Here is a 13634-nt window from a genome sequence, read left to right as displayed (position 1 = left end):
CTTCGAGTGCTCTAAGGATTTGGAAGCCTTTCCGGACCAAGCGAAATAGAGTAGAGGAATAAGTATAAGTGAAAAAACGATAATGGGCCGAAGGTTAAAAAAAAAAAAAAGAACCATTTTTGCCCAAATCAATAGCTTGTTCCAATATTTGTGTCACCTTCCCCCTTGCTTGCCTTTAAATAGCCTACTGATTGGTTATTTTAGAGACGTTTTAGAGTCACACTTAGACTCAAATGTCTCAGTTTTTAGTATTTCAATAGAATTCAAATACGTTGATTTGTTTTCTGAATCTCACTAAATCGGGATTGTTGAGTGTGGGGCATATAAAAATAATAAAATAAATAATAATAATAATAATAATAAATAATAATATAATAAAATATTTTTATAAACCCGGACAAAAACGGGTGAACGACATTATTTATTGTTTTCAATTGCTCTTTTTCGCATTTATTATTTTCAATTACTCATTTTCGACATTTAATTTCTGCTCATTATTGAAATTAGACTTCAGAGGTTTTTTTACCTATTATACCCATTTTTATTTCTATTTTATTCATGAATATAATTTTTACATGTATAATTTATAATATATTTGTATATAAAAATAAATGGTTGTCTCTTGTTCCCATATGTAATGGGGTAAGGGGAGGTAAGATAGTAGGCTGCCCCAACATCAGGTTGAGAGTAACTTCCGTAGAAGACCTCTGAATTATGAAATGCCCTCTGTGGGACTCGATCTCACACCTCAAGGTTAAGAACCTTGTGCTCTACTAACTGAGCTGGATAGTCATCTCATATTTGTAAAGTAGTATTTTTTTATGATCTTATATATATATAACGTATTTACATATTTATAATTTTAGCAATAAAATTTGAAAATATGGTGGGTGGAATTATTTTAAAAATGGTGCAGGTATTGAAAATTATTTTGATATCTAAATCATTTATTATAATATAATATACGTGAAATTCGTGATACCTATATGATAAATATATTAAACAAACAAAATTCGTCATGTAGACTATACAAAAGTTTTATAGAATATGTTTTGTCCACACGACGAGTTTCATATAAACTGAAATAATCTTAAATTAATTTTTTAACGTCTACATTTCTCTAAGAAAAAAATTCGAGCAGATTATTTAACCAACGAAATCATAATTTTAGCATATATTTTTAGTATAGACACTAAAAATGAGTTGTATAAAATTTACTCCTCATACTATCAATAATTAATTAAAATATATTTATTAAATACGTTTGAAGCAAAGGGTTCCATGGTCTAGTGGTTAGGACATTGGACTCTGAATCCAGTAACCCGAGTTCAAATCTCGGTGGAACCTTTAATTTTATTTTTGTGTAAATCTTCCGCCCTTTCTTTCAAACTATTATCCTACGGACACAAAGAAGCCCACCGCCTCCACAGTTTTAAGGCCTCCTTGCGGGGAAATGTCAGGTGCTGCAGCAGTCGTCCCAAACATAACCCCTAGGAAACTACAATGTTGTTTCAATTCATAATTTATCATCAATAAAGCCGCAATGGACCCATCAATTTTAATTATACAGACCCATCAACAGACACAGAATTCATCCTCTTAGAGTCTTACCCAATTAGAAAAGCAGAAGGTCCTGTTGACCGATGTACAGATATATAAGCAACAAGAGTTAAAATAATAATAATAATAATAATTCAATCCATATAATTGGATGAGAGAAGCATGCAGAAGTAGGGTTTGAGAAGCCTTTTGAAACACTGTTGACAGAAACCATCAGAGCTCTAGTTCCAATTATCTGAAAACGAATCAAGCCACAGTGCCACACTGTTCTTTGCTCACTTACTCTTCTTGTTATATTCCAACATGACAAGACATGTTAAATTTGCATGCTGTTCCATTGGGTGATCAAATCTTCCAATCCGAATCTATTTTATCAATTGCTGTTGTTTTCTGGTTAAGATTATAACTTCTTCACTTAAAAGAAAAAAACTTAGTTCTATGTCCTTTTTGGAGTTAATTAACATGATTTGCTTGTCTTAAAACAGCAGCTCCTGCCGATGTGGTTTTAATGGCTCAACGCTACCCCACTGCTTATATAAATGGACCATTTCATGGCAATCTCAAGCACCACCCACTACTCAACTACAAACCATCTACGCTTTGATTTTTTCTTTCCGGTGATATCAGCGATGGATTCGAGTTCTTTACGTTCCAATGGTTCGGGCTCATGGACACCAAAGCAGAACAAGCTGTTTGAGAAGGCGTTGGCACAGTATGATAAAGACACACCGGATCGATGGCAAAATGTTGCTAAGGCTGTTGGTGGGAAGACTGTCGAAGAAGTTGAGAGACACTACGAAATCCTTATTGAGGATCTTACCCGTATCGAGTCCGGTCGCGTCCCGATCCCGAATTACAGGCCGACGTGATGCCCGGTGATAGAGAAGAAAGGTACCGTTTGCGTTATGGTCTTAGGGAATTTCTTTCCCTTTGCTTTGTCTTGCAGTTTGAACTTAGCTAATTCTTCTATTATCTTCATGAATTGTAATTCTTCATCCATTGTAATGAAGACTATCTATTTTTAATGTCATAACGAGCTTAGCCTATTCTATACTTGCTTTCTCTTTCAATTTGCCAGCATTTTTAATATTATTATAACCCAGATTTCTCTAAACTTCAAAATAATCTAATTAAGCTATTAAAGTATAATATCGTTTCAATCAAATCAATCCACCGATATATGAATGCAACATATGCACACATGTTTAAAACTTGATCAATGTATTTTTAATATGTTCTATGTCAAATCTGAATTGACATTTAACGATAAACTAATGGGGTTTTAAAAATCTGAATTAACTGATAAGCAGTGGGGTAGAGTTGAGCCATTAAAACCACATCTTCAGGAGCTGTTGTTTTCAGACAAGCAAATCAAGTTAATTAACTCCAAAAAAAAGATTGCAAGTGAAGAAGTTATAATCTTAACCAGAAAACAACAGAAGTTGATAAAATATATTCATATTGGAAGATTTGATCACCCAATGGAACAGCATGCAAATTTAACCTGTCTTCTCATGTTGGAATATGAAGTAATTAAATGACAAGAAGAGTAAGAAAGCAAAGAACAGTGTGGTTTGATTCGTTTTCAGATCATTAGAATTAGAGTTCGGATGGCTTCTGTCAACGGTGTTTCAAAAGACTTCTGATTGAGTACCTCAAACCCTACTTCTGCATGTCTCTCTCATTCAATTATGGATTGAATTATTATTATTATTTTAGCTCTTGTTCCTTATATATCTGTAGATCGGTCAACAGAAGCAGCTGCTTTTCTAATTGGATAAGACTTTAAGATGATGAATTCTGTGTCTTTTGATTGGTCTTACCGGATCTAAAAATATTTTAATGGGTGAATACTAATAAAATTTAAGGGTGAGCACTATCAATAAAATAAACAACTAATCGAAGAAAATTATGATTTTAGGGTGGACATCTGCCCAACCTAAAATACATCTGGATCTACCACTGGTTGTGAATGGGACGAGATATATTGTAATATTCGAGTTTCATTTGATTAAAGTTTGATTAATACTTAATTCAAATAGTTTTGATTTGAGCTCGATTTAAATTTTTAACGATTCAATGAACTACTTGGTACTCGAAAAATCTGACGAGGACTTGAAAAATATAATATATTAAAACTTTAATTTTTTAAATTAAATTATTAATATATTAACATTTATATGTTATTTTAAAAATGCAAGTTTCTGTGTGTTTAAGGTTTAGGACCGAGTTAAGTTAATAATATTTTGAGGTCAAGTTTTTTCAAGCTCGAGTTAAGCTTTAAATTTTGATTTTGAGTTCGAATCAAGCTTGATAATTTTAAGCTCACGAGCTTCCGAACCAACCTCAACTTTAAGCTTTTTGAATAGGGTCAAGTTCAACGATACTCAAACTCGACTTAACCCGTTTACAACTCTATTTACATGAGATTAGTTTTTTTAATCTTTAAAGAACGTTAATTTTTTTATTATTCGACTCGAGTATCGTTAATTTAATCTTTTAAGTTAAATAATTTAGTCTCTCTATATTTTATCTGGGAAAATATTAATGGTTTTGATGGATGTATATGTAAATTGCGCTTGAATAATTGTTTGTGAACCAACAGTTCTCTACCATCTCTATCAAGAATGAAGCCTCAAAATCATGGAGGCACCCAGCTCTCTTCAAATCCTCACCAGACAATAAAACGGTCACGTTCCAGATTTTTTTCTCTTTAAAGATATGTAATTTGATTTTCAATATGACTGTGTTTAATACTAACTCTTTTTTAAAAAATAGTCTAAAGTTACTATGATGTAATATTTGTTTAGAATATTTCTTTAGTCATTGATAATACACATATACCCTACAGACACAACTGCTCAAAATCATAACCTTTAAATAGAACAACACACCCTTCAACTACATACTGAAATCGTTTGATGATTCTACTCGTGAGCTTCTTTATTGGTCATCCGAAAAATTTATTGAAAGGACACGTGTTTAAACATCGATTTAAACTTTAAACAATAATTAAGAAAACAATTAAATTTAAAGAAAAAGACATAACTATGCTCATTGTTGCATGCATTAATTATTTCAAGACTCTAGGTGTTGGTCCCTGTATTTCAGCTTGTTAGAATAAACAGATACCAACCTCTTCAACTCCTTCACCATCAATTCCTTCATAGCCTTCCTTGAAAGCGATCCATTGATCTGTGAGGTTTATGCAAAACCAAATTTAATAAGCACAATACAATTTTCATAGAGTTCACACATGCATCTTGATTCTAAGCTACCCGGACTCGAATGAGAGTGTCGGATACGAATATTTTGATTTTATTTTCTTCTAAATTTCCATTTATTTCGAGAGTATTTAAAAGACCATATTCGTATATGCATGTCCCGACACGTGTTAGATACAAATACTCCAAAAAGAAAATTAAAAGAGTGAGAACAACGTAACTTAGAGCTAGCATCTCACTCTTAGCAAATAGCAAGAGAACATAATAAAAAACATGTACTTTGCATGAAAATATTTATGTTTGACATAACATATCTTAGATCTTAGGCATCCAACAAAACAATCCAACACAAAAGCAAAACAATGATCAAACGTGAATGAAACGTATGATTTAAAAGATAAGGTAAATGAAATACAAATAAATAACAACCTATTTTTTATCTAACTCCAAAAAGCACACAAAAAAAGTGAATGAAACGTATGATTTAAAAGATGACTTATTCTTCAGCATGCCAGCTCCAGAAATTAATTGCTGGAATGGAGGAAGGAGGGGCTTCGTCTTTCTTTGGGGCCTGCAAAACCAATCCAAAACGAAGTTAGCAATCAATCTAAAATGTATTTGATTCTGTGTTTTTCGGCACAAAAGAGATGAGAAATCTAAGGAGATAAACATACCATTGTATATGCTGAAAGTGCTAGGGAAATAGGGTAGTGAAAGACGAATTGGGGACGAAGGATGAGAGCCTTTTATAACCCTAGGGTTTGGTTGTTTGCTTTCACTGTATACCCTAAAAAATAAATAAGAGAAAATCAATTTGTAAATATTTAATTTAACTTATATTTTTTATCGATATTGTTTTTATTGAAAATTTGAAAAGTATATATAATTTTAAATTCTCTTACTTTTGAGGATAATTCATATTTATAGCAAAAACAAATGTTTTTAAATTAGTGAAACGTGTTTAAAATTATAAGTTGGGAGAGTCGTTTTCTAAAATACTACTTTCGTAATATTTTATCAGAATTAATTGATCTATGATTTAAACACTAAATATTATTAAGAGTTGATAAATTATAAATTTTATCATTTAACTGTCTTTCTACTCCTATTTCGGTTACTAGTGTTTAAATTTTTTATTTGTTCTTATTTTGAGTAATAAAATTTTAATTTTTTAGTTTACTCATAAAACTTTTGATTTACTCATATTTTGATCACTCAAGTGTTAAATCATAAAGGAAAGGGTGACATGGTAACCATATGTATTGATGTAAAATTCATGTGTCATCCATGTCATTTTTTTATTTTATTTTCTTTCTCTAAAAAAGAAAGTTTTACAACTTCATACATGAAATAATTATCATTCTTCGATGTCTTTTCTAACACTAAAGATATCGATAAACTCGACTCATTGTCTCCTATCATTTTATCAGTTTAGATTTTACCTAAACAACTTTAAAACTCATAAATTCTCAAACCAATCTAATTTATAACATCAACCAGTCGGTTAACGCGAAATCAAGATATACAACTCGTTTTCTCATTCTCCAACTCTCACTGTTAAAACTTGGAAGAAGATGCTTCACTATCGAGAATTCAAAACTAGGGTTTTTTCACAAAAATGGAAAACTTTTGGGGACAGTTTATATAGTTTTTAGAACAATTGTTTAGTCAAAACGACTTTAAGTATGGAATGACCGATTGATCAAAATAGGAGACATTGAAAGTCTGGTGAGTAAATTAAAAAATTAAACTTTAATGAGTAAAATATGAGTGTTAAGAAAGTGGAGTGATTAAATTTATAATTTATCCTTAAATAGAGGGAGAATTAAGTAGCCAGCAAAATATGTCGGGAAAGAAGGTTGGATTCAGTTGACAAGTTAGTTAGAAGATACAAAAACAAATGAAAAATGTTTTTCAATGGAGTCCAATGCAAATCTCCAAACTTTCTCTCTCTCTCTCTCACACATTTTTAACAGAAACTCAAAAAGAAATTTGTTGGGTTTTCTTTTTTAGAACTTTGTCAAGGTTAGTAAACGTTAAAAAGAAACTCTAGTTTAAAAATTTTCAGAAACGAACTAAATCTGCCAATTTAACTCTGAAAAACGTCAAATCAATGACAATTTTTTTCTATAGACAAATATCTATTCAAAGAGATTTATTTTGCTCCCCACCCTTCCTCTGTTATCATCCCTTCAACTCTCTTCTTCTTGCACATGCTGGTAAAGATAATATATTTTGTTTTTGATATTTTTTGTAGGTTTAATACGTGTTTGATGTTCATCTTTACAGTAACGAAAATCCGGGGCTAACCCTTTTTTTTAACCAGGTGTTGAACGAGACTGCAAGGCTGTTGCTGTGATTCATGGCGGACGTTTCGTCTTTAACTGCCGATCGACATGGTCGAACGTGTGAGTCTTTTATACAAACGTAGCGAAGAGAATCAATCATGGCACACCAATTACTTGCTGAAATGACAAACTGAGTTATGCAGGTGTTGAGAAATCTGACGTAGAGAGCTCTGAGGATGAGAAGAAGGCAAGGCTTGGGGGTATTAAGAAGGAGGCAATAAGTTACTCCACCAAATTCAGACATTCTCTCCAGAAAATCAGGAGACGTAGCAGAGTTATGTCTTCCGATTGTATCGAAGATGACCTCGATGCTAAAGAGCTACAATCGGTGGCCGCGTTTCGTCAAGCACTCGTCGCCGATGATCTGCTACCTGCTAAACATGATGATCATCATATGATTCTAAGGTTGTTATCTTTCGATCTATTTTTGGACATACATTAGAATCCTTTGCTTAACACATTATCTGGTGTGTACAGATTTCTGAAGGCTAGGAAATTTGATCAAGATAAAGCAAAGGAAATGTGGGCTGATATGCTCCAATGGAGGAAGGATTTTGGGACAGACTCAATCGTGGAGGTATATATATTTATATACATATTGGTTAATATTGACTATATGTTTCATCTTTGTAATTTGCATTTTATTTCTCGTGTTTCGGATTTTTTTGTTTAGGATTTTGATTTCAAGAAATACGACGATGTGATCAAGTACTATCCTCAAGGATATCATGGAAAGGACTTTGAAAAGATATTGAATGTTAAGCTCTCTGCTGCATCTATTGCAGCAAAAAGGCATATTACTCAGAAACACTACTATATTGGATGTCGAAGGAGTGGTATATGAGAATTTCTGTTGTTCATTTCTCTGAGTTCAGCTTGCTTCATTGCACTTCTAATAGTTACATCATATGCGAGCTTTCAGAGGCTTAAAAGCTTCAACAAGGCCGCGAGGGAGCTCCTTCAACGCCTTCAGAAGATTGACGGCAACAATTATCCCAAGGTAAGTCGTTAATCCATAAGCACTCTTTTTAATGTGCCCTCAGATTCATGCTAGCTTGCTCCGGCTCCCTTATGAACTGTATGTTTTATGTATACTACAGACTCTTAACTGAATGTATATCATCAATGCTGGTTCAGGATTTAAGCTGTTATGGAGCACAATTAAATCGTTCCTTGACCCAAAGACCACGACGAAAATCGATGTAAGCATAAATCACTAGTTCACTCGAAACCAGATTTGCTTTCGATACAATGATATCGCTAAATAACTTTTATGTTATACTCATCAGGTTTTGGGTAACAAATACCAGAGTAAATTGCTGGAAGTTATTGATGCTAGATAAGTCTCATCTCAACCGATTGAAATGTTGTTCCAATAAACCATGCACGTATCGCCCTTGTGTCTGATGTATATCTAAACATTCCCATGTCATACACATACTATTACTCGACACATTTGAATCCATTTCTCTTTTCTTCTTACCAAACCTTCTATGCTTAAGCATTTCTTTTTGTGATCTTTAACAGTGAACTGCCTGAGCTTTTTGGTGGTACCTGCAATTGTGCAGACAAAGGAGGTTGCATGGTTTCCGATAAGGGTCCGTGGAAGGATCCAGAAATATTAAAGGTATGCATCCAAGATCGATTGATTGATTGATTTGTTGGAATAATGAAATGAATAACTTTTATATCGATGAGCAGAGAGTCGAAAACGGCGAGGCCAAGAGCACATGGAGAACTCTGTCAGGCATCAATGAGAAAGCATGCCGAGAGGTAATCAATCACTTGTAGTCAAGGTTCAGCAACACAGTTTTTAATATCTAGTTCCTACAAATCGAATGCCTAACATTTTGTTCCGATGTTTTGGACCATGAAGCTTCATTCCTCCGACAAGAAAATAGCTATGGACAGCGCTGAATGGCCTGCAGAGAATTTGGAAGTAAGTTCGACGTCTAGACTTCTAACCTGAATGCCTAACATAACTACATGTGTTCATATATTGCAGATTTCAATCAAGAAAATGTGCCAGGAATCCTATGCCTATGGCCAACTTATTCCTATAGTTGACAAGGGTGTGGATTCTTCTTGGCCTAAATCGGTTGAAGACAAAAAGTTCGCTGTCCCCAAAGGTTAATTCCATATCCATTATTTCCGTTTTTCGTTAACATTCAATGAGTGGATTGGAGACCGTAATTTAGGGACGACGAAAGGGTTGCAAATGTTGAGATTCGAAGTCCGGACCTGCTTGATGCCACCTCTTAAGGCTTTAGGTTCTGTTTCATGGAGTTTTAAGAACATGATATCACATCCATTATTCATTTTGCCACTTTTTCCCTCCAAAACTGCAGATAGTTACCAGGTGAAGAATGTTGGAAAATCTAGTGAAGGAATGGGAAGCGGCATTTTCGGAGGAATCATGGCGTTCGCAATGGGATTCGTTACCATGTTCCACATGTCCCATGGCATGCTGAAGAAACAAAGTGAAGCCCCCGTGTATGGTGGTGGTCAAGTTTACTATGCCAAGCCAATCACCGGCCCTGCCCCACCGCCGATCACTAACGCTGAATTCTTCGCCATGCCGAAACGCATGGCTGCACTTGAAGAGAAAGTGGTCCTTCTCAGCACGAAACCAGCCATCATGCCGCCCGACAAAGAAGAGTTGTTGAATGCTGCTTTAAACAGAATCTGCGTCCTGGAAAAACAACTATCTGAAACTAGGAAGGTGCATACATACACACAAACATGCATGCATGCATACATACATAACTCTTTTGTTTGCTATCTTTCCATATGCAGGCGCTTCAGGATGCTCTTGGTAAACAAAGGGAGCTTCAGAAATTCATTGACAGGAAAGAGATGAAGAAATCTGCAAATCGCCAAAACTTTTCCTGCTTCAGATGTTAAAAGAATATGATGCGAACTCTACTTATATATGTTGAGAAATGCTTGTTCTTCACGGTTTCATATCCATGGATTATGATTGCAGGCGCCATTGATGTTGGTGGTGGCGTTGGACATATTTATTCAGCCCCACAGATGAAAATATATATTGTTTTGCTTTGTAAAAACTATGGAGTTAAATGTATTTAATGTCTCATATTTTTCTTAATTAATGATCATAAATCAATCATTTATATACGATGTGATTGTACGATACGAAACTAAAGACGGTTCGTTTTCGATTCGAGTTTTGGGCCGGCTACTAGCTCAGAAGATGTTTTTCTTCATGCCAAAGTCAGATATGGGTACTGCACTAAGACAAATTTTTGGGACATGAAAATCCAGTGATTATTTAACATGTTTTTTCATGTCTAACACAGCTGCTTTCGGCTATTAATACAAGGGCTTGTTTGGTGGGGAAGGAATCCCATGGCCTAGAGATTTTGAGAGACCGATTTGCCCTATCCATATTGAACATATCATGTCCAATCAAAGGGTAGTTTGGTCAATTTGGTTTCTCGTGCTAATAAATAATTTTCAAAGCACTCTGCTCACACCTTCCAAGTGAGTTGTGTCCTGTGAAACAAGTGAACAAAGCTGGTACGCTCTTTGATTTTCTAATGGGAAATGGTACATTTGGAAAGTTATGTATTTAATATGCTAATAATATTATGTTTAAATAGTATGTTAATAATTTATAATTATTGACGAAAATTTTGGATTGTACGGCTTTTGGTGATTATTTTCTTTTTGGACGGAAAGTTGTGATAGTGGAGAGACTTAAAGACGACGATGAATGTTAGAAAGAAAGTTTAGGAGAGAGAAAAGCTTTTTTCAGCATTTTTTTAACGATTATACTGATTTTTAGTATTTTTGTCAAGATAATTATAATTATTTGTAAGTTAGTCGATTAACTGTTAGACAATGGATTGTAAATCATGTAAGTTTATCGATAATTACATTAAGATATTATAACTGTCTAAAAAATATGAAAATTTAAAAAATTTATAAAACATCAAAATATTATAACTGTTAGAAAATACAAAAATTCAAAAAAAAAACTTATTAAACTTTGAAAGCTTAGAAAAGAAAAATAACAATAATATATAACTTTGAAAGGTCCAAAAAGAATATATAATAACATACATTTTTTAATTATAATTACAATAAATAAACATCTTTTATTTTATTTAATAATTTCTACTTAGAAAATGAGAAGAGAAATTTTATACTTAATAGGTAGTGAACTTATACTGTAAGGTGACGCCTAAAAAATGGTTAATATACGGTGTGACCGGTTAAACAAGTGATCGTTAAAATTTAGACCGGTTATGTTATATTATTTAACCGGAAATATTATCAAGTACAATAACAAATTAGGTAACGCTTATATAATGTAATAGATAACGCTTATATAATAAAATAGGTTTTTAACAAGAAATATTATAAAGTACAATAACATATTAGGTAGCGCTTATATAATGTAATAGGTAGCGCTTATATTGACCTATTTTATAAGTAAACCGATATATTTATAGTGGTAACATTGCAAATTTACCTATTACATTATAATTATCGGTTTCGATATTTTTTAGATCGATACTTTTTATAAATGTATCGACACTATATGTGTTCACCTTTTGTCATATTTTTACATGTTATATTGTTATGGATCAATACATTTTTATAAAGTATCGACACTTTATTGGCGCTATAACTTCTTCTATTTTAAATTCCAAAAGTGTCGATACGTATAATAAATTATCGACACTTTCAACATAACCGGTAGCGCTTTACCTGTTTTGTCATATCGAACCGGTTTTGTCATATTTTTACCTGTTATATTGTTATGGATCGATACATTTTTATAAAGTATCAACACTTTATTGGCGCTATAACTTCTTCTCTTTTAAAAAAGGTAAAATTTACCTAATATGTTGAAAGTGTCCATACTTTTTTTAAAGTTATGTAATTTATGTTTCAATCCTTTTTTAATAGTGTTTCATGTTTTCACCTACAATATTAATTTAATAATTTCATTTACACAAAAAATTATTTGATTGTTTTGATATTTTATAAAATATTATTTAGAATTTAAATTTAGAGAAAATAACCTCAGTGACCAAAAATGCCTTATAATATACGATTTTAACCAACTTTTTTTGATTTGCCAAAATGACCAACAAAATCGCAATGCGATCGCTAATTCGCAACGCGATCTCAGGTATCGCAAATCAGTTTCCAGATTCGCAACGCGAACTTCGACTATCGCAATGCGAATATGTAAATCGCGCATTGCGATAGTCCAAGTTCGCATTGCGATTTTCCAAATTCGTTGCGATAGTCTCCAAGTTCGTTGCGATAGTCTCCAAATTCGTTGCGATAGTCTCCAAGTTCGTTGCGATAGTCTCCAAATTCGTTGCGATAGTCTCCAAGTTCGTTACGACAGTCTCCAAGTTCGTTGCGACAGTCTCCAAGTTCGTTGCGATAGTCTCCAAATTCGTTGCGATAGTCCAAAATCGCAACGACTGGTGGTATTGCATTTGTTTCTTAAGAATTTTCTCTAAAAAGATAGTATTCGCGCGGACGTATCGAAGACACGTATTACCACGACCATGACCACGACCCGACCCGACCCGAGACGAGACGGACGGCGGCGGCGCGCGAGAGTCCCCCTTGTACTCTATCACTCAACAAGGAAGTGGGAAAGCCAAGCCTTAAATACCATTCCCAATAGTGTTTCCAATACTATGTGAGATTGAGCATTACCAACACTTGTTCCCAACACTTGAATTTATCTTATGCGTTAATTATGGTGTTTCATGAGTATAATAGTTGTTATAATTTATTGGTGCTTTGGTGATAAATAAATATACAAATTTTTATTATGGTGTTTCATGAGTGTAACAGTATATAATTCTATTATTGATTAAATTTAGTTTCATTGATTATGGTTTCGTAAAGTATACAATATATATTTGTATTGATTATTGATTGCACGGTTAAGAAATTATATTACAGTTATGTACTGTTTATTTTATTAAATTTGAATTCAGTATTTGGTTAATCATGTAGTTGGTTTTAGTTTTTTGTATCTTGTTCTAGTTTATTTTGATGAATCTATAATTAAGAAATTCTTGAAAGATAGTCAAAGATTAAGTTTTTTTAATGGTGTCATTTAGAATTATTATTTTGACTTATTTTGGAAATCGTGATGTGATCATAAAATTTATGTAATCTTTTATTCTTATTGGAATATTAACTTCTTTAGTATATGCTTACTACTATTTCAGTTATCAAATATAGATATATATGATGCTAATGTTATGAATTATGAGATATATATTTGATTAAAGATTTAATTCATTAGTATTGGGAACAAGTGTTGGTAATGCTCAATCCCACATAGTATTAGAAATACTATTGGGAATGGTATTTAAGGCTTGGCTTTCCCACTTCCTTGTTGAGTGATAGAGAACAAGGGGGACTCTCGCGCGCCGCCGCCGCCGTCCGTCTCGGGTCGTGGTCGTGGTCGTGGTCGTGGTAATACGTGTCTTCGACA

At 33.3% G+C, this 13634-nt stretch overlaps 1 protein-coding gene, 1 non-coding gene and 1 pseudogene across 2 annotated transcripts; all 3 read left to right on the top strand.

Annotated features, from left to right (window-relative positions):
- Positions 1 to 1275: 1275 nt before the first annotated feature.
- Positions 1276 to 1347, top strand: TRNAQ-CUG. The gene has a single exon. It is a non-coding gene; the product is annotated as a tRNA-Gln (tRNA).
- Positions 1348 to 2177: 830 nt separating this feature from the next.
- On the top strand, positions 2178 to 2429 carry LOC120150744 (protein RADIALIS-like 1). Its single transcript, XM_039163375.1, has one exon. It carries the CDS (start codon positions 2190 to 2192, stop codon positions 2427 to 2429), a length of 240 nt encoding a protein of 79 aa, XP_039019306.1. The 5' UTR covers positions 2178 to 2189.
- Positions 2430 to 7076: 4647 nt separating this feature from the next.
- On the top strand, positions 7077 to 10080 carry LOC120150733 (annotated as a pseudogene).
- Positions 10081 to 13634: the final 3554 nt, after the last annotated feature.

This window comes from Hibiscus syriacus, unplaced genomic scaffold (assembly GCF_006381635.1).
Source record: "Hibiscus syriacus cultivar Baekdansim isolate YM2019G1 unplaced genomic scaffold, ASM638163v2 tig00111025_pilon, whole genome shotgun sequence".
Taxonomy (NCBI): Eukaryota; Viridiplantae; Streptophyta; class Magnoliopsida; order Malvales; family Malvaceae; genus Hibiscus; species Hibiscus syriacus.
Note: the sequence above shows the minus strand (reverse complement) of the source record. Positions and strands in the feature narration are given on the sequence as shown.

Bases quoted from the DNA above. Each gene is read 5' to 3' on its own strand.
- LOC120150744 (XM_039163375.1), top strand. From the start codon at position 2,190: ATGGATTCGAGTTCTTTACGTTCCAATGGTTCGGGCTCATGGACACCA.